The sequence below is a fragment of the Procambarus clarkii genome, chromosome 35 (genome assembly GCF_040958095.1).
Source record: "Procambarus clarkii isolate CNS0578487 chromosome 35, FALCON_Pclarkii_2.0, whole genome shotgun sequence".
In the NCBI taxonomy this organism is placed as follows: domain Eukaryota; kingdom Metazoa; phylum Arthropoda; class Malacostraca; order Decapoda; family Cambaridae; genus Procambarus; species Procambarus clarkii.
Window position 1 is genome coordinate 30,650,233 of NC_091184.1, and position 27,484 is coordinate 30,677,716.

A 27,484-nucleotide genomic window follows, 5' to 3' on the forward strand; every position below is an offset into this window, starting at 1 on the left:
CTAGCCGCCATCAATGAAAAATATTGAAACGTGCAATTTTAGTCATTCACCCTGTAGTAAATAACATAAGAATATTTCTTATAAATTATATAAAAAAAAAAAAAATTGTATTACAAAAGGAAAAAAGTAAAGATAATAATGTGATTGAAACATGCTCACCATTTTCTGGGGGAGAAACATTATGTACAGCACTGTATTGTAATGTTAACAAAATAGTTTCTTACCAAAACAACACCACTGCCACTGGCATAATCAAATTCAGGCTTGATATTGCTCTGGGGTTCTACAGCATCTTTATCATGGTGGGAGGCACTGGGCTTCATCTGACAGATTGTGGAATCCATACACTGTGTGTTTTGTATACGACGAAGCTCTTTTTTCAACTGAGTCACCTGGAAAATAGGACACTATAATCTTACAGCTACACAGGTGCTTCCAGCACAGCCAAGCAGGTCTCACAGCACAATATGTATACAGTATTCTGAAAAATTATATACGCTTCCCATCATTTCTGCATGCCTATTTTGAAATATGTAAAGTAAAAGATGTTAGCTTACAAGTTCTCAGCCTATTTTGCAGTATTAGATAATAATAATAATAATAAAAAAAAAAAAAGTGTAGATGACTGACTTGTTTGCAGGCTTAGATCTACCTAAGGAATTTTTTTCCCTCCCTCCCAGCTCTTATTAATTTAGGTATTAATTCTTTCAACACCTAAATGTTAAATTTCTCTTAACATTTTTGCTGCTCCCGAAAAAATGCAAAAAACTGTAAGCAGATTACGGTTACGACGTCTGTCTGCTAAGGATAGCATGTGTGTGTACAATTCTCGGGATAAACTAAACTCCCCAGCCTCCCACAGCTTATCTTAAACCTTAGCCTACCAGTTTCCCCCTGGAACATTATCTATCAATCGGCTTACAACCAGGTCCATAATTACTGATGGATAAACAAGAGTAAACAGTTAAGGATTGGTGAATTATCACTCCCTTCCCAGAGAGAGAGAAAAAAAAAAAAAAAGTCGAAAGGAAAGATTAAAGGAATTAAACTTCTAGTCTCTGGAAGACAGACTAGTCAGGGCACACAATTATATTAGGGCACATTGTCATAATTTAAATTTAATATTTGAATAAAGGTACCTACTAATCATGACTACCAGGTTTTTACTGCATTCAGATTTGTCAATTTCAACATTTATCAGGATATATCTTAACTATTACTTAAGAGCTAAAAATACCAACAAATTTGTGTCACAAAACAAAGTGAATTATACAGTATAATTCTCACAAATACTTGATCAAATAATCATATACAGTTTAAGTTATACTTCAGAACCATATTGTAAATAAAATATAGAGATAATGTTTATTAATGCAAGAGTCTATAACAAAAACTCAGGAAAATTTACATGTTTAACAAGTTGGTGTGGATATGCCTGAAGCATCTTTACCATTAGCCTTACCTAGTTCCAACTTCAATACTCTGGAATAACAGTTTTCCTGACATACATACACACAGGTACTGATGAATCCAGAAAATTGTGATCACATTGTATATAAGGCTGAAAACTTACACAGTATATGGAATTACTCACACGTGAAACACACGAGACCTACTAACCCTGATGCTGTTACAGTATATGCTAGGGAGTGAGGAGAGAGAAAAACTAAGAGTGAAAAGGTGGGAGAAAATAGGAAGATAAAGGCAGGGATGGATGTTAAGTTTGGAAATAATGAAGTATCACACACAATCCATGGCCTTTTTGGTAGAATAGAAACTGAATGGTGAATGAAGAAAGCCAAAACGCTCAGGTACATTCTCCAACATAAGGAATTCATTGACAGAACTTGTTAATTTTGGCATAAACTAGATAAATAAAAAAGAATAAAGTTCTATATCTGTTTAAGATATTAACCTTTTGGTTGGCATGATTCAGCTCTTCCCTTAGGTTTTGAGCAACCTTTTCAGCAGGAGCATTAAGGGCACGTAGCCTGAACCGCAGCTCATTATTCACACGCTCTGCTGCAGCCAGTTGTTCTTGTAAATTGTCATTATCTCCACCTTAAAATAAAGAAAATACAAATTATAATTCAAGTTTATCATAGACACCTGAAATACAAAAGAATTCATCTTAAAATGGATTAGGAATTAGCACACATTTTACCCAATAATCCTCTGAAAATATCTGTGGTCATTTTTTCAAAATATTAAAATTAAAGAAATTACAAGAAAATGAATAATTTAGAAATGTTTTTACTGCAGTCAATCAACAGAGGCTGCAAAATCAAGGTAAGGTAATTATCAAAAGAAGGCACCAAACCGGGAAGGCTATGTAGCACCATCAAAGTGCGAAATAGAGCGCGCTAAATATCACCAAGAATGCCAAGACGAGAACAAAAACGCATAAGGCGAACGATATCAAAAGTATCCGATTCACCTAGAATTCTATCGAGGGACAAGTGACCGCGAGAGACGGTCGGAAAGCAAGACACGCTCGTCCTGGAAGTCAGGACATTCAACAAGGATATGCACAACTGTAAGAGGGACAACGCAATTCAGACAATAAGGAGCAGGGCGGCGCTCCATTAAGTGACCGTGGGTTAAGCGGGTATGACCAACCCGCAGCCGTGCCAAAGCAGTTTCCCACCGCCGGTTACGGTGGTAGGAGGAAGGCCACGGGGACACACTTCGTTTGAGAGTACGTAGCTTGTTACCAACCACAGAGGACCAACAACCCTGCCAACGGGCAAGAATGGAAGAATGAATAACAGGATAAAAGTTGGAATAAGGAATACTTTTACGGGAGATGGGACAAGAACGGATAGCTTCCTTAGCGGCAGCATCCGCACGCTCATTGAAAGAAACGCCAATATGGCTGGGAACCCAGCAAAACTCTACTGATTTAAATTTACTAGAAATAAGAAACAGCCAATGTTGAATCTCAATGACCACTGGATGGACAGGATTAAAGGACCCTAGAGCCATGAGGGCACTACGACAATCAACTACAACCACAAAGGAGGAATGAGAATGAGAAAGCAAGAGACGAAGAGCATAGAGAATAGCATAAAGTTCTGCCGTAAAGACGCTAGCCTCCGAAGGGAGGCGACACATATAAGTACGGTCAGGAAAAACAACAGAGTAGCCCACACCGTCCGCAGACTTAGACCCATCAGTGAAGATGGAAATAGAGTGGGAGTGCGAAGAAAAGTGCTCAAGGAAGAGGCTTTTCAGAATAGCAGGAGGGGTAAAGGCTTTAGTAATACAAGTCAAGGACGTACAAAACTTGGGAAGGGGGACTCTCCACGGAGGTAAGGAAGGAACAATGCGAGGAGAAACATTAGAAATATGAACAGAAAGAGAATCCTGTAAGTGAGATAACCGGACAAAAAGTGGGAGACAATGAAGAGGAACAGGAACCACAGGAGGAGGAAAAGTCAATGCACGACAGAGGCGAGAGGAAGGATGTTGGAAGGACCGCGCAAGATAGCGAAGACAGTAGCGATCACGGCGGTCCTGAAGAGAGAGAAAGCCAGTGTCAACATACAAACTAAGGGCGGGAGTCGAACGAAAGGCACCAGAGCCGAGACGCAACCCAGTATGGTGCAAAGCATCAATACGGCGAAGAGTAGAAGGAGAAGCAGAAGAGTATGCAGGGCAACCATAATCGAGTTTAGACAGGACGAGAGAGGAGTGCAAATAGAGGAGCGTGCGCCTATCCGCTCCCCAAGAAGTATGGGACAAAACCTTAAGGAGGTTAAGGGCCTTAGAGCATTTAACTCGAAGGTAAGAGATATGGGCTGACCAAGACAAACGAGCGTCAAAGACCAACCCCAAAAGCTTCGCGGAATCCCTGTACACAATGGGATGACCATAAAGCGACAAAGAGGGACGAAGAACGACATGCTTCCGAGTAAGTCATAGCACAAGTCTTAGACGCAGAGAACTTGAAGCCATGATCGGTGGCCCAAGACGACACGGCATCAATCGCAAGTTGAAGCCGCTGTTGAAGGAGAGGGAAATCATCACCCTGACAGCAAAGGGTAAGATCATCAACATAGAGAGCAGAGAAGACGCCAGAAGGAAGAGAGGAAAGAAGACCATTGAGTGCAACTAGAAAAAGAGTAGTGCTCAGAACACTACCCTGGGGTACACCCCTCATACTGCTGAAAAGGGGCAGAGAGAGCAGTGCCAAGCCGCACACGAAAGGAACGACTAGAGAGGAAGCTCCGGAGGAAGAGAGGGAGGTTCCCACGAAGGCCAAAAGAATGAAGTTGAGACAGAATATGATACCGGCAGGTAGTGTCGTAAGCCTTACCCAGGTCAAAAAGGACGGCAACAACGGAGGTCTTCGCAACAAAAGCAGTATGAATATAGACCTCCAAGTTCACCAGGACTTCTGTTGTGCTGCGGCACTTGCGAAAACCAAATTGAGAAGGGGAGAGGTGGCGATAGTGCTCTAAGAACCACATCAAACGAACGTTGACCATACGTTCAAAGAACTTGCAGACGCAACTCGTGAGAGCAATAGGGCAGAAGTCCTTGGGGGATGACCCGAGAGACCCTGGTTTCCGAACAGGGAGGACAGCAGCAGCGAGCCAGTCTTCAGGGATTGACGACGACTCCCAGACCCGATTGTACAGACTCGGTAAATACCGAGACGTGCACAGAGGGAGATGGCGAAGCATTTCATAATGAATGCCATCGGAGCCCGCTGCCGTAGAACCACAAAGGGCTAGGGCAGATTGAAGTTCAGAGAGAGAGAGAAGGGATCATTATAGGGAAGGTGAAGATAAGTACAGAAATTTAAAGAACGAGATTCAAGGAGAGGCTTACGAAGAAGGAAGGATTGGGGGAGATGAGAACCAGAACTAACAAGAGGAGAAATGGGAACCCAGTTCGGTCGCAACCTGCAACGGGTCCGCCACAAGAGTACCATGAAGGCGAAGGACCGGTGAGACATCGGGAACGAACTTACCCGCAATCTTGCGGATACGCTTCCAGACCAGTGGAAGAGGAGTTTCGGACGTAACGGTGGAGACATAAGACTCCCAGCAAGCACGTTTAGCCGCACGGATGGTCCTACGGGCCACCGCACTCGCCTTCCGAAACAAAAGAAAAGACTCAACCGTCTGCCGGTGGCGATGTTTCTTCCAGGCTGCACGCTTGGAGGGCAGCGTCAAAGACAGTCATGAAAAAGAAGGAGAGCGCGAGGGAGAGGTAAAACGGAGAGGTCGGAAATAGTAGCACGGAGAGTAAAGAGGCGCCAGTCAGCCTCAGCAAACCGCCACCTAGGGAAGGAGAGAGGAGGGTGAAAGGAGAAAAAAGTGACAAGGATAGGAAAATGGTCACTGTCATGGAGGTCATCAAGGACTCGCCACCCAAAATCTAAGGAAAGGGATGACGAGCACAGAGAAAGATCGAGACAAGAAAGGAAGCGAGTCCAAGAGTCCAAATGAGTGGGCTCACCCATTAAGAAGGGACAGGGAAGAAGAGAAGATGAAAGGTTCAAGGAGGCGACCCCGGGTGTTTGTCAGCACATCACCCCAAATGGCATGACGACAATTGAAATCACCCAGCAGGAGCACAGGCTCCGGCAAGGAGTCTAGGTGGTGTTTAAGATCGGGAAGAGAAAGTGGGACAGTGGGGGGTAGATAAATAGAACAAACCGTGTACCATCTACGCACAAAGATACGGGCCGCAGAACAGTGGAGAGGCGAGGAAAAAAGTAAGGGGACAAAGGGAACATCGGAACGAATCAAGAGAGCAGAAGAATTATGAACCCCAGCGATAGCTGGGGGAGGGGAGGGAAAAGAATAGCCACGGAAGCGACCAGGACGAGAACCAAGCATCGGCTCCTGGAGACAGACACAAAGGGGCGAAAACTGTGAAATGAGAAGTTGGAGGTCAAGGAAATTGGCATAAAATCCACGGATGTTCCACTGGAGAAAAGACATCAGCAAAGAGAGAGAGGAGAGCAACAGAGAGCAAAGAAGAAACAAAGGAGAAGAAGGAACACAGCACGCTAAAAAAGCACAGAGTCAGGATCAGGGTCAGCGAAGTCAGGGTTAGGGGGCATGGGTAAACTGAGTAAAGAAGGAGGGCAAGAAGCAGGAGGACGGACCAAAGGTGGACGAGCAGGGTCTGGAGGAGAAGGAAGGGGAGGAGGGGGGCAGAAAGAGGGGAGCGCACCTCAGCAAGGGCAGTAACCGAGATGGAACCAGGGGCTAAAGAAACCCCCACAGTAGGAACAGGGGGCACCACCACCGAAGCGGGAGGAAAAGGAATGATAGAATCGGAGAGAGGGGGTGAAGAAGAAAGCGAAGCTTTCTTACCGACAGGGGAGGAGGAAGGAGAGGAGCCAGGTTTCCGCTTCTGACTCAAAGATACAGGCGTCCCAGCAGCAACGTACTGGGCAACAGACTCCAGTGTCTCGATAGGAGAAGATCGAGAGCGAGCAACACAACCAACAGGAGAACGATGGACGTCGGCCCGCACAGTCAGGCGGCGTGGGGAGCTAGGAGACGGAGGAGAAGGACGGGAAGGAGGACTAGAAGAAGAGGAAATAGAAGACACAGGAGACGTGACAGACTGGGTAGAAAGGAGGGGAGCCCTAGACAGAGAACCAGGAGGGGGACCCTTCGGGACAGAACGGAGGGAAACAGGGGAGGTGGTGGTGGGCGTGTCCGGGTCTAAGGCTCGGAAACGATTGTGAGACTGAGGAAGGCGGGAAGGACGAGGAGAGGAAGAGCGCACCACGCGAGCATAGATGACACCGGCGAAAGAGGGGAGACGATGAACTTGGTGCTGAGCCTCAGGAAAAGACAAACGGTCCCGGTGCTTCAAGTTGAGGACAGCCGCCTCAAGTTTGTAACAAATACACACACGGGAGAAGGTAGGGTGGGCCTCACCGCAATTGAGGCAGCGGGCCTGGGAAGAAGTGCACTCCAACTTAGAGTGACCCCTCGTTTCCACACAGGGGACAGAGACAGGACTAGAGCATTTGAGGGTACCATGCCCAAACTTCCAGCACTTACCGCAGAGCCTCGGAGAGGGAATATATTCCTGAACGGAGCACCTGGCACCAGCAAGAATAACAGAGGATGGAAGGGTCCTACCATCAAAGGTAACCTTCACAACCCGAAGAGGCAGACAGCGATGACCACGAGGGGGACGAGTAAATGTATCCACCTGGAGGACATAATGACCCTGGGCCTCGAGGACATGCTTGATATCCTCGTGGCAGTCCCTGAGATCCCTAACACCGGTCGCAACATGGTGCGGGAGGAGAACAGTGCCCACACTGGCATTCAACCGGGCGTTCTTCGAGACCCGAACAGGGGTTTCACCAAGGCAGGATAAGGCGGCCAAGCGAGTGGCTGCATCCTGAGAAGGAGCAGCAACGACACGGGTACCAAGACGAGTAGGGTTGAAGGTGATAGAGGCATCCACGGTGTCGACAAGATGCCTATGAAGGGAAAAATCATCAGGAGTTGAGTCCAAAGGTTGGAGGTCAAAGTATTTAGTCCATGTAGCAGGACCAAACAAAGCATGGAACGAAGTAGGATGGGAAGGGAGCATACGAGAGCGGCCGTGGCGGGTGCGGCGATGAGAACCCGTAGAGAGAGACGGGTTGAAAGGTTCAGTAGTCGCAAGAAGAGTTGGAGCCGTGCAAAGGGACGAGACAGTCACCACAGCAGGCTTGGGGCTCGACCTAACCACAGAGGAGGGAGGGGAGCAGGGAGGAAGAGTCCGGTCTGGGCCTAAACCGGGCTCTGTAGTGGAGGCTACAGATCCCGGTCTTCCAGGACGGTCCGACTCAGGGGCCTGGTCGCCCACCCCATGAGCCTGGTTAGTAGTAGTCAAGTCGTCATCCATATAGCAAACCAACACAAAAGGGATGGGACCCGGAACCAAGGGATACCACCTACCAGGGCAGCCAGTGCAGGAAGGGTGTGTCGTCCCCAGCGGTGCTTCCCCTTTTCAACAGGGAAGTCCTACTACTGCGTTCATTCTCCCACACTGGTGCTAAGACCCCAGTCCCCCTATCGCCCTAGCCTGGACACCCAACCATCCACTCAGGGCGGCCTCTCACAAGCGACCCCTCCAGCGGGTGGTCCAATGGCTCACAAGGTCCCTACATGGTGCCCTTCAGCACGTACACCACCCAAAGAGGGGGCACAGGCAACCCACACCCGTCCCAGGGAGGTGTACGTGAGCCCCTCACCACGGCAAGGAGGCACCACGGAGGGGCTGCAAAATCAAGATCAACTGCATCTTGGGTGTGCATGTTTTGCTCAGGAATTCCACTTTTTTACACTAATGTTTGCTAAGTGACAAAGGCTGCAATGTACTGTACTGCATTCCCAACCAAAGTACAGTACAGTATATTTTGGGACACAGTGATGCAACGAGTACCAGGATTACAATAACAGCAGGGTACACGATGAGTTAACACTGGTGTAGTGGACACATGCTTTGTTGTTGCTCATTAGTTCTTTTAGTCTATGACTTTGGACAGCTTCTCAGGTGACTGAGCATTTTTAAGTTTTGCCCCTTTTTTGTGACCAGCTCCTTTGTCTTTGTGCTTTGTGTAGGGTTGTTTCCAAATGTTGCAACTGGGATTTATCTTTGGGGTTGATTCCATTCTCCTTTTCTGCAGCCCCACCCTCCTCCTCTTTGGTAAGGTACATTTTCAGGTCTTAAAGTAACCAAGGCCTCTGAGTGCCCCCCCCCCTCTCTACAGGTTTTAGGTTCTGGTTTAAGGACTGGCTTGGTCCCTTCTTTAAATGGTATTTGGTGAGGGGTTCAAAAGTTCAGAAGTGTCTTCTATCCCTTCTGTATGCCTATTTTGAAATACTCACAGGAAAAGAACAAGTTTGCTTACAAGAGGTATACATATGTATAGGTATTGGTGTTATCAGTTATTTTTGCAGAATTGGATTAAAAACAAAAAGTGTAGATGACCGACTCTTATTTGCAGACTTAGAGCTCTTACTCCCACAGCTTATCTTAACTCTTACCCTATCAGTTTCCCCCTGGAACATGATCAATTGGCTTACAACCAGGTCCATAATTACCGATATATAAACAAAGGTAAACGGTTAAGGATTGGTGACATTGTCACTCCCTTCCGAGAGGAAAGAGTTGCAAGGAAAGATTAAATTATATGCATATGCACTAAAATGTTGTGACTAATCTTACCAGGAGAGCAACATTTTGAAATAACTGACAATTATTAATGGGTGCAACAATTACACAATTGCCAGGATTTTACACAACTCTACGAATACCAATATAAATACAAATGATATACTGTAGCAATCATTTGCAAACAATTTTGTGTATATATATGTATATATATATATATATATATATATATATATATATATATATATATATATATATATATATATATATATATATATATATATATATATATATATATATATATATATATATATATATATATATACACACACACACACACACACACACACAACCATTCCAAAACTACTTTATTCAGAACTTAAGAAAATGTATGATGAAAACTTGAATGTCAAGAGATTTAATATAGCATGCCAGATATAAGTGGCAAGGAGATGACAGGTAAGCACAGATTTCCACAATGTTCAGTCATTAAAAAAATAATATGTTTGCAATAAATAGTTAAAAGTAACTAAATATTCAGTAGACCAGATATCATTAGTAAAAATGAACAGGCAGTCCCAAATTCAAGAAGCCACTAAATACCAGAAATTATTCCCAATGCTAATAAAATAAAGACAAAACTCTGGACTGTACAAACAAAAGCATTTCAAAATGTTATGTTAGTGTTCATACAACACACTATTATAAAGAGACTATTTTGCTCACCATCAACTGAAGCATCCGCCACTTTAGTTTTGGTAGCTTGTCTTAACAACTTATTTTCTTCTTTTAATTCTTCATATTTCCTGCTAAACAAAAAATAATCAGTGGTCTTTCAAGTGCAGTATTGTGTTTATTAAGGTAGCAAATAACATTTTATATATATATATGTCGTACCTAGTAGCCAGAGCGCACTTCTCAGCCTACTATGCAAGGCCCGATTTGCCTAATAAGCCCAGTTTTAATTGTTTTTCGACTACCTAACCTACCTAACCTTACCTAACTTTTTCGGGTACCTAACCTCACCTAACCTATAAAGATAGGTTAGGTTAAGTTAGGTAGGGTTGGTTATGTTCGGTCATATATCTACATTAATTTTAACTCCAATAAAAAAAAAATGACCTCATACATAATGAAATGGGTAGCTTTATCAATTCATAAGAAAAAAATTAGAGAAAATATATTAATTCAGGAAAATTTGGCTTATTAGGCAAATCGGGCCTTGCATAGTAGGCTAATGTTACGGACCCGAGCCCAGCGTCTGAGCACGGAGCAGTGACGACCGCGCCATCTGTGGGTCAGCTCCCGAAACCCCCTCCAAATGGACGACGCCATCTAGTGAGGATGAGATATACTGGCCAAAAGGGCTAGTTTCCCGTCCTAATCAGCTCATAACACAGCCGCTGCTGACCTCTGGTGAGGTGGCGCTTAGACAGCAATGCCATCTATGGAGTGGATAGGTGGGCGTTTGTGTTTAAGCCTGAAAGTGACGTGCCCTAGAGTGTCCCTATTACTGATGACGTGTCTGATTACAGAGTCGACCTGGGACTGCTGAATCGGACGGTGGAGGAGTCTACCCAAGGCAGCCGTAGAATCTCCAAGTGTTAGCTGCAGAAATTGAGTCACCCCCCCCCCCCCCCGGATGAACACTGTTGTGTTAGCCTGCCTGTGACGTGGCAGTTGAGGATTTGTCGTACCCGGGGCTGACTGGAGGAGAAGACTAGCCACTGGGGTGTTGTGGTGAGGAGAGTGAGCTGTGAAGTCACACGAGGCTCCTGCCTAGGGCTCGCAACCCTAGTATCGGTCGTGGAGTGGCCTAACCTGCGGAACTGATTGGAACCTGCCAGCTACAGGATGGATTTGTGGTTGAAGGCCTCCACGACGGTGCCCCCAGTGGAACTGTGATTTGGCTGGCCTGTGGCCAGGGTAGACTCGAGAGAATCGAAGGATTCATCGTGAGGCCACAAGAGGACCAAGAGCTAAGCATCGTTGAGCACCGTGGAACACTCCGTGTCTTCAGAGGAAGACCAGATTGTATATTATAGTGTTTATACCCCCCCCCTCCCATGTGACCTTTTATATATGTATTTATGGTGATGGTAATTATATATTAAGTTTATTTAATTTGTATCCCTTCCCCTTTAATTTACTTGCGTTACGGATCACATCCCTTGAAAGCCACTACTAACTTGGGGCCGGATACCCTTACTCTACTAACATCAGAAAAAGAACCCAGTTGCGACCCAATAGGGCCGTAACAGCTAAAAAGTGCGTTCTGGCTACTAGGTACGACATTATATATATATATATATATATATATATATATATATATATATATATATATATATATATATATATATATATATATAGTAACATATATATATATTTTTGAATAAATTTTGTAACATTTCTTCTTGCATAAATTACCTCTGAAGTTCCTCACTTTTGACAGCAAGATCTTGTTCCTTCACCTTGTCTTGGATCCCTTCCATTTCCCTTTGTAGTGCTTCAAAGTCCCTCTCAAGGCTGTCATAATTGGAATTGACGAGAGCACGTTCTTTCTCGGCAGCCTCCATCTTTTCCCTCATCCATGAAAGTTCCCGTTGGAACTCCTCAACTGTTGACACTGTACCCTGAGAACGTCGGAGAGAGTCTAGGGTCGATTCTAAAGTTTTTATTTTTTCATTAAACTCTTCACACATTTCTCTTAGAGCATCCCTCTCCCTTTCAATTGCAAATGTCTTTGATTTCTTTCTTCCATTAAGAATTGAATCAGATGGCTCTGAGGATGAGCAATTAATTTCTATATCGAACTGTTTACTTACTTGTACAAGCTTCTCTTCACTATCAATTCTTTCTTCCAATAACATCTCTTTCTTTGCAGTATGAACTTTAAGTTCTTCATGCTTTTCAAATAATCTTGAGTACTCTACTTTGCACTGACTGTATTCTTTTGTGAGGTCCTCATATTTCTTATTTGCCTCAGCGAGTTCATGGTCCATTATCTCAATTTTCTGTAACAGTTCATCAATTTTCTCCAAGCTTCTCATCCCACTGCCTGCCGATAGTCTGACAGCCTCTAATCGGCTGTGATATTCCACTAATTTCTTTTCTAGCTTCTCTCTTTCCTCCTGTTGAAGAAGTCTCAATTTATCTTGGTTACGCAATCTTTCATGTACAGACGCGAAAGCATCAGTTCTTTCTTTCAATTCTGCTTGCAAGATTTCTCTATTTTTTTCTAAATCATTTAGATTTTCTTTATACATTTTAATTTGTTTCTTAAGTTTTAAATTTTCCATCTTTTGAGAAGTCAATTCCTCGTCTAAGATATTTTTATCTTGAGAAGAATTTCCCCATTCTATTGTTGGAGTTTTGGTACTGCACAAAGCAATACTGGTGCCACCAACTAGTGCCACTTCATGTTTGGATAACTCCAAAAAGTTTGCCTTAGTAGCCAAGAGCTCATCCTCGGTTTTCTTTAACTTTTCTGCAACTTTGTCATACTCTTCCCCCAAATATTTGCCTTCCTGCTTAAAATGCTTCACTATCTCATCCATCTCTACATTTAGTGCAACACACTCTTTCTCCTTCCTTTCTAGCTCTTCTTGTGTAGATAATAATCTTTTCTCCAGGGATTCAATTGTGTTATGAAGCTCTGTATTTCCTCCAAGTGTCTTATTAATGGTAACCTGACTAACAGATGACTGATCACCTTGAAAGGATTTTTTGAGCATCAGCTTTGTTTCAGAGAGTTCTGTCTCCACCTTCTTATACTTGAGGCTTAACTCCTCACACATCTCAGCTTTCATAAGGCTATCTTTTTTGTAATAATTTACCATATCGTCCAATTCAGCATCCAATTTACAGTTCTCCTCTTCCTTCAAACGTAAAGCAACAGTTTTTTCTTCCAAGTCTTCTTCACACTTTAAAAGCCTCGCTTTGATGATGCCGAGTTCTTTCTTAGTTTGTATTAACTGATTGTCGAGTTCCTCTTTCTCCAAGATACAATTAGCAATTTCTTTATTGTATTTGTTTATCTTTGATTCTAAGTCTTCCTGCAGAGCTTGATTTTTGCTTTCAGCAGCAGCCAATTCTTTGGACACAATCTCAAACTGACTCTGAACATTCTTTATGGTCATAATTTCTTCGCTCAAGGAAATGCATTTTTTGTCCAAATCTTCCATTTCATAACACTTCTGTATCATTATGTCATTTTTGTTAGCAAGAGACCTAACTGTTTCCTCTAACTCACTGATCATGAGTAACTTAGTCTCAATTGTCTCTAGCAGTTTCTGCACCTGTGCCTCTTTCTCCGTAGCTTCTGCTTCATATTTTATGCTCTGCCTCTGCATTTGTTCCTCCTTTTCAGACATTTCTGTCTCATATTTCTCAACGAGTCTGATTAGCTTTTCAATCTGTCCATTATTTGATTCTATTTGAGCATTCATTTCCTCTTCATGAGATTTACAAGACGAAAGTTCTTCTTCTAACTTTGCCTTTTCCATTTCCAAGTAAGAGTTTCTCTGAGAAAATTCATTTTTAGTACACTCTAATGATAATTTTATATTCCTATAATCTGTCATTATATTGTCTTGCAACTGAATCTCTACTCTTTCTAGCTCATCTTTAACAGTTTTGTAATTTTCTTCAGTCTCTAGTAATCGTAAATTAAGTTCTTTTTTTTCTGAAGCATGTTTAGCAACTGTTGCCTCATACTCTTCGATCTTAGCATTGAGACTGGCTTGTACAGCCTCAAGTTTGTCCTCTGTGGAAACCAATTTTTCTGCAAGGCTTGCCAGCTCACTCGACACACTTTTACATTTCAGTAATTCTTCTTCCAAAATTATACATTTCTTTTGCACAGCTTCAGTATTACTACACTTTTCAGCCATCTCCTTATTAGTCTTCTCAAGAGACATCACTGTCTCCTCCATCTCACCAAGCTTAGATGCCTTACTTTCCACCACAGTTCTAAGTTTACATATTTCTTCATCTTTTTCCGACAGTTCAGTTTCATACTTTTCAATGATCCCAACTACCTTCTCCTTTTCCTCATTTCTAGACTCTTGTTCATCAATCAAACATTTTTCTTTAGATTTAAAAATAGAGATATCTTCCTGCAGCTTCTGACATTCTAATTTCATTAAGGATATTACACCTTCTTTTTCCATAATTTTAGCCTCCTTTGTCTTAAGGATATCAGTGATATTTTTGTAATCATTTTCCAAATTTACTAATTTAAGCTTGAGGCCATTACACTCTCTTGTTAATTGCTGTGCCTCTTCCCCATGACTCTTTATGGCATCACTCATACATCTTCTATCAGAACATACCTCTTCATAAAGCTTTTTAAAGCGTTCTATTTCCTCATCGCGCTCCTGCATTCTGCTCGACATCTCCCTCTCTTTAGAAGATATGGATTCCTGAAGCGCTCTCTCATTATCATCAAGAGTCTGTTTTACATCTTTCAAATCACTTTCGAGCCGCCTCAACTTGTGATCTTTGGATTCAGTCAATGCATTCAAGCTGAAAACTTCCTCATTCTTAGTTTTTAAAATATTCTGAAGATTATTTATTTCCTCATCTTTCTTGTTCAGATTGTGTGTGTAAGAACACACCTCTTCATTACGTGACAATGATATAATTTTAAGTTCATCTTCCTTCTTTGATACTATGATCTTAAGGTTATCAACTGTGTTTCTTAGTTGGTCACATTCCTTTATTTTAATAGCGTACTCATCTTTGAGGTGCTCTAATTCATCCAATTTTTGGTTTATAATAACTTGGCCAGAGCCTTCAGCCAAAGTAATCGTGGCCCCAGTCTTTGAAGCACATTCTGCATCTAACAGCAATTTCTGATTTTCTTCATGAGATTTAGATAAATCTTCTTTTGTCTTGTTAAGTTGCTCTTCGTAACTGGTTACAGATTTGTTCAATTCTAGAATCTTGTTGTCACACACAATTTTTAGAAGATCAAACTCCTTTTGAAGCTCTGAATATTTTTCCTCAATTTGTGAAAACATAATGGCTTTTTTTGATACGTTAGCCTCCAAATCCTTCACCATGTTTTGGAGATCTGCACACATCTTCCCGAGGTTTTGAATCTCTATGTCCTTATTGTACAGTACATGTTTCAATTCCTCTGATTTTTCAGCTATTGTCTTTAGTTCGATCTCTCTGCTTTCAAAGGCTTCTTCCTTGGCAATAAAATTAGTTATGACCATTTCTAATTCACTGTCCTTTTCTGCAATCACATTTGTTAACTTCTCTTCAAAATTTTTAAGCTGCTGCTCCCCTTCATCCTGTAGTAGTACAAGTTTCTCTTTCACACATTCAAGTTCCTTTTCCTTTTCTCTCAGTTCTTCAGAGAATGAGCATTTCTCCAGCTTGTAATTCTTTTCTCTTTCTTCATATGATGCAATTTTAATTTCAGCTTCTTTTAATTTATCTGCAAACAATACCTTTGCACTTTTCATAGTTAAAATCACCTCTCTTAAATCTCTGAGCATATCAGTCATCTCAATTTCATCTTCTCTTATTGCACTTTGTACTTCATTACCAAGTTCTCCTTTTATAGCAGCAGTGATCACTTTAGCATCTTCCAATTCTTTAGTTAGACGGTTTAGTATTTCAACTTTGGATTTAAAACATGAAGCAGTCTCTCTTGCTTCATCAAATTCTTTTGACTTACTTTGGAGCTTTTCTTTCATAACCTCTAGAGTTTCAATATATTCTTCTTTCTCTTTTTCTAGAGAAGCAATCAATTTATCCGATTCTTGCAGTTTGCTTTGCATCTGTTCAATGTCTTCTTTACAGTAGAGAGATTCAGCCTTCGTTTCATTATCAATGTGAACCTTTGGCTTACAAATGTCATCATTTCCTTTAAGCTTTTCCTTTTCTAGAGAGGCCCACTTAGTCTCATCTGGACTTAAATCATCAATTTTCTTTCCATCTTTCAATTGAATGGTTTCCTTTTCCATCATTTTCTCAAGTTCTTCTTGGTAAAGTTTCAATTCCTCCTCCAATTCTGCTTTTACTTCACTTAAAGAATTAACCTGCCAACGAAGACTATGTATTTCCTCTTCTAATATTGATGTATCATTTAATTTCTTAAGCCTTTCAATTTCCAATTCTAAGGCAGTTTTCTCTTTTTTAGCCGACTGAAGTTCTTTTTCCAAGTCAACCACATTTTGTGATTTTTCCACTATACTTTGGCTCTCTTTTCTCACAGTTTCTCCTTGTTCTGAAATTACCAAATTTTCTTTCATATGTTCCAAACTAATCTGTTGGGTTTCTGACATACTGGCATCTGGTACAAGATTGAGTATGGAAGTCTCAAATGTTTCATTAAATAATGACTGACGCAATTCATCAGCCAGAGATTGAGGCGCGGTTGACTGCTGAGGAGTCTCGTATACAGATTCATTACAAGCGTGACATTTTGGTACATAACCTTTAAAATTCAAATTTTCTTGTAGCTTATTTACCTGCTTGTGTAAGGCTTTATTTTCTGTATTTACAAGTTCCAATTGACATTTTAACTGCTGGACTTGTTTCAATGCATCTAATTCAGTACTTGAGAACAAAGCATCAGAAGTTTGAACACAATGAGGCTCTTGACCAAATGACAGAACAGCAGCATTTTCTTCAGCAAAAGCTGACTTACAGATTGTATATTTACAATCACAACCATTTCCCTTATAATCCATTTTCTGTGCTGCCTCTTCTGACGCTGTGGTGTCAGTGTGGAGCATCACATCAGCTGCTCCTGAACGTGGCCGGCCCCACTGGTTGCAATTGTAGTGAGAGCTCCAGAAATATATTATATATTCTGAACAGAAAGATTCTTGTAACTTCCATACATTTACTTCCTCTTCAACTTCTGCAATTACCTGAAAGAAAATAAAAATGCAAGGTATATGAAAAGTAACAACCAAGCAAGCGAGCATTTGTTGGTCACAGCGTGTCTTAGGCCAGATAAAGACTCTCAATATTATAAAATATGGACACTGGTGTATGAGGTTGTCTGTGGGCAGGTGTGGTTGACATAGTGGGGTGGGTGAGTAGATGATGTTAAGAGTAAGTAACCTACCTTATACAGCTCAGCGGAAGCACTTTACGCCTAGTGTTATGAAGCAGAAAAGTGCTTGAATAAAGGTTTGTTACAGTGTGATGTGTCAAGGCTATGAGATACCTTTTCATGTAAAATGTGGGACTTTTTACACTCCTAAACGATATTTTTCTAATTGCCTCAAAGAAGTTTCAAATGTGGTATTAATGATTATTAGAACCGACCAACATTATTAAAGCAATGCTTTCATAAAAATTTACAGTGTGTTCACATTTAAATATTGTTGAATGTAAGAACTGTATGCAGATATTTACCTCTTAGCTGAATGCACTGAAGAAATATGAAAAGTGCCTAAAGTTCTACTTCATACCTGTGGGTGATACAAGCGTTCAAATGTTGTTTTTGCATCCAGGTCTTTCAGCTCCTGTTGTTTCTGAAGTACATAGTTCTCTTGTGCAAGAATTAATTCCTGAAGGCCCAGTAGCTGCTGTTTGATGACCTCCAGTTCTTGTGCTTGCAAGAAAGGTTCATCTAGAGAGCTAATGGATCCTCTAATCGGTGAAGAAGGAGTTACTATAGATTCTTCTAAAACTTGCAATGTTTCCGACAGTTTGCGAGAAATTTCCCAAGATGATAGAGTGATGTCTCCCTTGCCAACATTAATGTGTGGGATGCGCAACACTGTTGTGCTTTTTCCTACATCAGCCTCTTCCAGCTTGTCGCGAAGATACTGTACCTTAAAAGAAAAAATCATTAGTGGCCCTTAGATGTGGCATCTGGGAAGGTAACAAACACTTTACTTAGTTGTATTCTTTGGTGGATGCTTGTCTAGTTTATTTGACCTCCTAACATTCATATACACAATGTGGTTAAAACTGTCTCTTTCTGACAAAATTGGATACACAATCAAGGTGGGCCAAATGGCTTCATATGTTCCAGTTTAAAATACAACGAGAACTTGTCACTTGTTATAAGCAATAGCCGTGCCATAATAAACGATCCCAAAATGATTACTTTTTCTCTTGTACTAAATTTGTTTTGTTTAAAACTAACAAATAAACAAGCTTATTTTTTTGTAAGCTTAGCTAATTTTTTCATCCTTTTGCATGAAAGTAACAACAAATTCAAAATGAAGCATACACAACAAAGCAAAAAATACACTATGGTGGCAAATGCCCAAAAGTGTTCTGAACTAAGAGCTTTAGCCCGACATACTTTATGCCTTAAAATAATGGAACCCCCACAAACCTAATTCATAATGGAACCAGCACACACCTTAACTTAATTTCAATAACAGCAACCTTTCATTAACTGGCAATGTATATATTTTTGCCATTAATCCTGAAGCTGCTAAGGGGTCCTGAGGAGATTTACACCCGTGCGCAAGAAAAAAATTTTAATTTTTTTTTTTCGTCTTCTGAAAATGTTAAAATTAATTTGTGTTCCCTGAGCACGGGAAAAATAATACAAAAATTGTAGGCGACATATTTTGGGCGCAATAGGCCGAGGAAGTCTGGCAAAATGTGGCCATTGACAGAGCAGTCGTCAGAGGCGTCAGTGTCACCCGAGCTGAGAGGCGGGAGTTGCCACAAAGATATTATTACCTAAACATTTCAATGTGATTGATATTTTCTTAGTTCAATAGTGTATAGTGTGATATATTTATATAATAAAAGAGGTGAATCATCGCTATACTCAAAAGTATGGTGTGCATATTAGGGATTTAATTATGTTCATAAAATAATAAACAAATAGTTTTGCTGTTATTACACTATATACAAAAGTTATATATAAGTATCTGCAGGTTTTGTTCACCATAACGAATCACTAAGTTGGTAATGCAAGTCAAAGAGCAACGAAGAGTGGCCGCCACACACCAGCCAGCCACTCGCTGCCACTCCACCCACACCACCACCTCACTAGCCCACATTTTCCTCCCACCATACTGTTTTTGCTTTTATTCACTATATACAGACGTTATATAGAGAACCACTGAGCTAGTATGTTGAATGCAGGCAATAATAGGTGCCACACAGTCTCCCTCCCTCCCTCAACATTACTCCCACACAATGCTAATCATCACAACAATCCTGCTATTATCACAATCCTGGTCATTGTTATCATAGACAGGGATCACCTGTAATACTGTCATCGCTAAATAATAGCAGTTACATATTTATTTTGACATTTTTAGGCGATGCTGTGGTCACAAGCTGAACAGCAATGCTGTTAGCTCATGCTGCGTGCGTCAGCCTTGGTTGCTCCCACAGTACTGTGGCGCTGTTACCGGAGAATATTGCTCACGATTCTTTTTAAACATGGCGTCTGTTTACAAGAGCCCTGAGGAAACTGATGTGAACCACGAGTAGCCGTGGGCCATTTGAATCGTGCCTCTCACCCTATGGCGTATATATATACGCCATGCGCACGGTGGGACATGTTACTCGTGGTGTATATATATGCCATGTGCAGTTTAAGGGTTAAAATACAGGCAGTTCCCCAATTACAAATGAGTTACATTCTGAGACTGTAAAGCATTTGCTTGGGACACAGATCGAGATTTTTCACAGGCGCAATGCTCTAAGTGGGAGATGCTTCCCAGGCGTTCTCAGGCCACCAAAAATTGTCACAGAAGCAATATTTTGGACACACACAATATATAAAAGCACAACATTATTTACCTTGAATGACGGAGTATCCTGCTTGTCAAAGTTAGCAGTTTTTAAAGGGTGAAGTGCTATAATTACATGAATAAATGAAAATACAGGTGTACTGTATCTGTGGTCCGCCATTTTGTAATCGGCGTCAAGAGTAAATGCTTCCCCACCCCCGACTTCCTATCACCAGCCCAGGGCCCCACCCCACCCCACTAACAGAGGAAACATGATCAAATCATTCGTGTGAGGGTCATTGAGGACTTTTGGCCACTGGTGGGTCTATAACACACACCCACACAAACCTACACCCCCCTGCACCAACCCATACAATACTGTACTCCAGATTCCATTTGGCTGCCGCACAGACGTTGGAGCATTCGTGAAATTCATAGTGATGCTCCAGTGAATTAGTACAATGATTTAAGCATGAAGGGGGGACATGGGAGAATATTTGAATGGACGAATGTTCGTAAAGTGGGAACTCCATGTAAATGTTTAAAAACCACATTGTTCTCCACTGTGGTTGTTATTCCATAGATTAAGGTTAACAATCCCACACAGCACTGATCTTCTGCCAGCCAGTCATAAAATTTTCCCTTTTTGTCGTCTAACAGCTTTAGTTACTGGGTCCAAACTCCAGTTCTGAAGGCCAGAGGTCAGAAGATCATTCCAGATGGCTACAAAAATTTACAACACAAAGTACATTTAGTAAAATATACTTAACACAGTGGAGTATTTATTTCTCCCATTTAATTGCAGCCACATATAACAGCAAAAGAGGCAAGATTAAATTAAAATTAAAAACTACCTCTTCCTGCAGTGCCTGAAGCTGACCAACATCTCCTTCCTGTTGTAGACAGTTACATAGGTCTTGCAGGTCCATGTTCTCTCTTGTCAAATTTTCCAGTTCATCCTGAGTCTTGGTCAACTTGCTCTTGAGACTCTCCACACAGGAAACTTGAGACTCAATTTCTGCCATTCTCTTTACTAACACAGACATCTGCAGATATTTGATATAAATTAATATTTTGCTCAAATGGTGTGTCAGTTGTATATCACGAATGAAACAAAGTATCTTCTTAAAAACCTAGCACAGATAAAGTCAACAATTTGATATTGCATCATTGTATTTTTACATTCATGCAAAGCCACTAACACACTGCATTATGGGCAGAAACGAAACGCTACTTTTGTTTACGTGCAAATATGGTGTACATATTACATTGCCGGGTAATCACTGCAATGTAATATGTACATTGCAGTGATTACCCTGCAGTGATCTAGTAATAACTAGATCACTGTGGTTTATCAATTATATGTAAATAAATTTGTTATTCCACTTATTGTGTAAGCTTAAGTGCAACAACACACACACACAAAATCTCTAACACAATCATTTCAACTCTTCCCTTTACTTGTGATGAAATATTAATGACACCCCATTAGTTCACAGACCAAATAATCATCTAGCCCAGCAAAGTTTTTATGAGCACTAAACAAAAACAAATGGCCAGTATTTTTTGCATATACAGGTATCATTAATCATAACTGCAATGCAGAGATTATCATCAAAGTTAAGAATGATATTCTTATATATATTGGCCATATATATATTTAGGATTCAAATTGACAAATAAAACCCATTTACCTGTTGAAGCTTCAAGTTTTGCTCTGCTATTTCCTTCTGTTTTGTTTCCTGCTTGTAGTGAGCTTCCTTTAACTGTTGCTCAAGGTTCTTTATTTTTTGCTCTGCTCTGTTAAAATATAATAATGATTGTTGTGTCATACATTTGCAATATTATTTAACATTAGACATGATATATAAATAATTGCCTGCATTTAAGGAACATATTTTATAATAAATGTAAACAACAACTTGCCCAAGTATTGCATGATGCAGTTTGAGAACAGTATATTTGGTAGTTGGAATTAAAAATTAACTTGAAGTGGCAGTCATAGGAGGCAGGGCATAAAGGGCTAGATCTCACTAACAGTCACAGATAGGATAGTGGGTAAGCACAACACACACTGCATGTCATACAGGCCACTGTACAAGAGATACACACAAATAGATTGTTTCCACTTACTCTTCGGGCAGCTGGATGCTGTCGCGGAGTTTAGTTCCCTTGTCCTTCAGCAGCGAAACAGGTTCGCTGCGTCTCTTCATATCTTCTTTGGTACTTCCCTCATAAGCTGCTATTTCCTTCCAAGCATCCTAGGTATGTGAAAATTGATTTATTTTCCAACATTTGAAATGAGAGAGGCTATAAGATCTTTTCACAACTTTCTAGCTTATTCTTGTTTCAAATACTGTATACAAAGTCAGAGATTTCGCTTAATTAGCCACATTTGCAAAAATACCCACCACTCTTAACACTATATTGTATGTTCATGCCACACCCTAACAGTTATGAAACACTGTTGGCCCATAATAGAATGATCCAGTTCAAATCCTTCCCCCTCTCAAATATATTTATCCAATCTATTCTAAAGATTTGCTACTCTCTCTCAATAATGCTAGCTGGCAACTTATTTCACTCATCTACAAACCAATTTCTAAATCCCCCTCAAAAGAACATTTCTCCAGCTTGAACCCACTGTGGCAAGTTCTGATCTATTCAGATAGTTTCATAATCCTGCTTAAATCCATGTTTGTCCCTATCCCATTTAAAAGCCTTAATCCAGCATCCATACATTATACTGTATGTGCTAGAACTACAAATCCTTCATATAGCCCTCTGCCTAAATCTTTTCCTATTGCATTCTCCCAAGGCAGTGCTGTCATTGTTCAAGAAAATTTCCTTCACTGACTTACTCTATTCCCACTTTCTCTGGCCCAAGCTCCTCTTCAGTCAATTACAGAACCAACGATCAACCACTTCATACTCTTTACTGACCTCATATTTTGCATGAAGCGTCTCCTTTAATTCTCCCCCACCATTATTTTATATAGCCACATTATCTTTTGAAAGTCATCTCTCACTTCCAACAATATTTTTGTTGCAACATTAAGGTTCACCTAATAATATATTAGGTGTCTGTATATTGTTAGTACTCCTGCCTATTGTATAGGCAGTCTTCAGCTTTAGTACAGAACTAAATTTGAGACTCGCCAACAGTATCATTAAAGTAAACACTCTATATACGACTAACTATAACAAATACACTGCTTCCTACAGAAAACTTTCCCTAATATTTTACAAAACTCTGCCAACACCATTAATGCTCATCACTCCATACTATAATCACTATTAACTTTGTCATATGCCTTTTAAAGTCTAATAATTCATGTAAACATTACAATCTTTCGAAGTGCACAAATTTGATTTTGGCAATTAAAAACTTGATAAAAGCACTATTACTGATTCTGGAGGAGCATTGGTGAACTTTGTTAAAGCTTCAAAATATTCTACATTACTAAAATGTAAAACAAATTATATTGAAATTATATGGTATATTCTGCAATGAAGTTTAAAGCCTAAATGACAAGTAGATCTTTATTAATTTTTTGTTCCATTTTTACTACATCATGTGGCCATCCACCAGGCATGCCTGTAAATGATTTTACAGGTGCCCTTATTTTTATTTTAGGTAAGGGAGAGGAGGGGTTTGCCAACAGTCACTGTAACACCCGTTGGTGGTATATCGTCCATGTTCACAGTACCTGCTCAATGACTCATGCCATTTCCCAATTTTTGAGGAGAATAGGGAGCTCTTATTTCCTCTTTCTATCCTACTTATATGTGTAGGATTTATATTACAGTCCACAGTCTTCACTCACTCCCCTGTTTCCAATTTCAAAAGTATTTAAGAAGACAGTATTTAAACTGTACCAAATAATGTATTGGTTCAATTGTCTTTAAATTCTACACAAGGTTTTTTTTTCAAAGCCTTTTTTTTTTTCTTTTCAATTTTAGAAAGAAAGTCATTAAAGATACACACTGCCTAAGAAAATTATAGGGTCCTACTCTAATGTCAAATAATATTACTAATGGCATTAACTTACATCTAGGCTTTTCCTTAGATCATTTTCTTTTCGCTTCTGCTTCTGTAGTGCTAATTCCATCATCATATCAAAATCTTGGCGTTCATTTTCAAGTTGTTTGAGTCTATCATCCTTGCTTGCCTGTTGAATGTTAATTAATAATACAGGTAATTAAATATTTTTATATCAGGTTAAACTGAACAGACAACTCACATTAGGATAAAAAAAAAAGTAATCCAAATACAAGAAACTTCAGTTGCCAAACTATAATTAAAGGCCAGGACAGAAAATATGCATGAATACCCAAGCCCTGACTAAATAACAACTACCACCGAAGTTAATAAACACACGCACACAAAACCAAAAGAAAAAGTAAATACATTGCCATCAAAGAACACGAGATCTCGAAGAAGCTGCGAGAAGTTCTCTTAGTTCTTGCATCTCGCATAATCATGATCTCAGAGACATCAAAATAAATACATATCGTCCAAGCCATTTTATTTTTCCACCAACTGGATTATCAAATAGCTTCACAGGGACAAGACTATATCTCCTAAATAAATATTGAACCAAATCCCTTGAGATGCTGCAGCAACATTGAATGGTGATCCAAATAAAAAACATCCAATCCTCCGTGGCTGCCAAGGGATTAAAGGATATTCACAATGTCTGATTTATATGAAATGAAGAAAAACTGATTTTGCCAATTATGCTTATTGGATGCATTTGTCCTGGTATCTAGTTACTTTGACACAATTTGTATTAATTATTTTTGTTTAGGACTTTTAATGAGACACTGAATTTTTTTTTAGCCCCATGTTCACCCTTGGTGGTAAGAAGGAACAAAATTAGGTCCTGTAGTGAAATTATTATAGGTGAATATTATATGAAAAATATGGCTGGGTTTAAGATACAGTACTTCGAAAATATTATCAATGCCTAACCCCCCCTTCCCCCAACATCCTCACCTAACACAAAACTTGTTTTATTATTAATCAATAGCCCTACACTTTCCAGCCACAAGTATGATGTAGTTGTACAATGAAAATGCAGTAGACAAGCAAATTACATACATTACTCTGTACTTGCAGATAAAATTTCTTACAATATTTAAAAAAATTTAATAAATGTAATTACCTGCCCACCACCAAACACACATTCTACATAAGGATCATAGTGATGGCAACCTGCAAGTGAATAACCAATCAAGGTGCAGGTGATGCACAGCTAACGAGGTAAGGAAAACCCACCAACTAGTTTCTAGTACCTGACTTACAGGTTTAAGCTACCAAGAGAGGTTAATGGAACTAACAAATCTAGAAAATGTAGAGAAACACTATCTGCAAATTTATAGCTACACCCATTTTGGTGTCTGTATCTTGTTAGTACTCCTTGATCATTATGAATTCTAATTACATACTCAAAAGGATAAGAACACTATATTAAAAATATTGTGCGGGCAAAGGGGCCTCTTTCAACTGCGAGAAAGTAGGACATGAGGACATTTGTGAAAGTTGAAAACACAAGTGAGTCGAGCATGGCTAGTGCAGTATTCATGCACTGGATAGGTGGTCAACAAATGGTTAAGAACTGAAAGGAGACATCATGGAGCTACTTCCCTACACAATGTGGAACTTTATCATCAAGATGTACAATAACATATCAGGTATAATAAGCTATAAGGTGGGTATAAAGAGACACCTCATTTCTATCAGATACCAAGAGCAAAGTACAGTACTGTACTGATGTACTCGGCTCTTCATAAATAATGAAATTACCAGATACAAAATGTATCAAACTTACTATAGCCTTCTTCAACCGTTTCTCTTCTTCACGTAGCTTAAGAAGTTCTTCTTCAAATGAACTGCAACGCAAGTTTTCTTCTTTAATTTTTCTCATTTCTTCTTGCAGTGTCAGCATCTCTTGTGAATTCTGTGACCGTTCTCTATTGGCATCAAGTAAGAGTGACTCTGCATCCCGAAGAGAATGCTTTAGAGACATTATCTCTTTCCTCTGAAGCTCCATCTGAAACATCAACATTGCATTTAAAATACCAAACAATGGTTTTTCTTAGCAACTTAGATTACTTAATTCCAATCCCATGGAGTTGCTCATGTTTACAACATAATAATGAGGATTTGGTCTGATAAAAACCTCAACAAGATGGGATTATCACATTTATTAGATCCACAAAGGAAGTGCTTATAAAATGGGGGAAAGAAAATGGGTGGTGTACAAACCTACCCAGCCCTATTCATAAATCCTGGCAGAGATGTGGTGACAGTATCTACCACTAAATGCCTCTGGCATCGTTACCGTACCAGCTAACATGTCTGATGGTTACCTCGAGGTTATCTCGAGATGATTTAGGGGCTTAGCGTCCCCGTGGCCTGGTCCTGTACCAGGCCTCCTTTTTGTTACGCAGCCTGTAACAGCAGTCTAACTCCCAGGTACCTATTTACTGCTAGGTAACAGGAGCATCAGGATGAAAGAAACGCTGCCTATTTGTTTCCACCTCCACCGGGGATCGAATCTGGAACCTCAGGACTACAAATCCAAAGCGCTGTCCACTCAGCTGTCAGGCCCTACCTGAGAAACAGCCTTCCAACTCCGATCTCCAGTGATCACACCTGTATAAGCAGTCTCTGACCCTTGCAAGATAGACAACAATTTGCAAGGGACCACAAGTCATGAAAAGGAATGTTTCATTATAGTTAGCCATTATATAAATCTCAAGATTAAGAGAGTAAGATGAAAGAATACCCTGCATATCAACCCATTTACTTGCCAATTTGCATACATGTGCAAGTACTGTATACATATCGGGTTGCCAGAGTCAAACCATACGAACCCCAAGAGCGCCACCACCCAGCAAGTCAGGGACTGAAAACTGCCCCTCCACCCCCAGAAAAAAAAGAAAAAGGCAGAAAAAAAGTAGATAAAACTGTTAAGGGCCAAAACAAATAAATACATATTAATAAATAAATATATACACTTGTAAGTATAATGAACAAAATTAATATAGCACTAAGCATGGTATCCCATGGGAGAACCATGTCCCAAAGAATGTTAGCCCTACTTAGCTTCAACAGTGGGGGTCATTACAAATAAGAAAGTGGCTTGGAACCAAACACGTAAGTAAAGTAGGCAATATCCTCAATATATTGTAGTACCAAATATCACTGATTCCCAAAAGTATCACCACAAACAAGAAGCTGCAAGACTTCATACACTTGTATGAAGTCCTATCATTGAGAAACTTTTTAATTGGCACATATTAGGTCATGGGAACACGAGTGTTAAACTAACCGTCTTGTCTACTGATCCACCAGGAAACTTTGCAGAGAAGCTCTCCTGCAATAGCTCAATCTCACGCCTCTGAAATTCTTGCAACTCATTTATTTCTACTTCATATTCTGATATCCACTCCTGCTGAGTGATCACCTTCTGTTGCAACTCCTCAATTATTGCTTTTCGAATATGTTCTGGGGTACCAGGTGGCACCATCTTCTGAGCATGAGATATTGACTCAGACTTCCCCATTGGTGTTGATGGATGCGATAATCTGAGATAGCTAGAAGGAAAAATGCATAAAAATTACATAATGAAAAGAAATAATCG

The 27,484-nt window shown here is 40.3% G+C and overlaps 1 protein-coding gene across 2 annotated transcripts in view; it reads right to left on the minus strand.

Annotated features, from left to right (window-relative positions):
- Nucleotides 1-27,484, minus strand: part of LOC123768492 (centromere-associated protein E) — a 47,113-nt gene that overhangs the window by 3,315 nt on the left and 16,314 nt on the right. Inside the window, exons 13-23 of one of the 2 annotated variants that reach the window (XM_045759096.2) lie at nt 27,173-27,437; nt 25,667-25,888; nt 23,885-24,004; nt 21,966-22,093; nt 21,527-21,632; nt 20,687-20,878; nt 17,592-17,957; nt 11,578-17,042; nt 9,877-9,956; nt 1,916-2,061; nt 225-392 (exon numbers count right to left, since the gene is read on the minus strand). In XM_045759096.2, the coding sequence (XP_045615052.1) occupies nt 225-392; nt 1,916-2,061; nt 9,877-9,956; nt 11,578-17,042; nt 17,592-17,957; nt 20,687-20,878; nt 21,527-21,632; nt 21,966-22,093; nt 23,885-24,004; nt 25,667-25,888; nt 27,173-27,437 (7,258 nt within the window). Of the gene's footprint in view, nt 1-224; nt 393-1,915; nt 2,062-9,876; nt 9,960-11,577; nt 17,043-17,591; nt 17,958-20,686; nt 20,879-21,526; nt 21,633-21,965; nt 22,094-23,884; nt 24,005-25,666; nt 25,889-27,172; nt 27,438-27,484 lie in introns of both variants that reach the window. The other variant, XM_045759095.2, reaches the window with a different exon arrangement.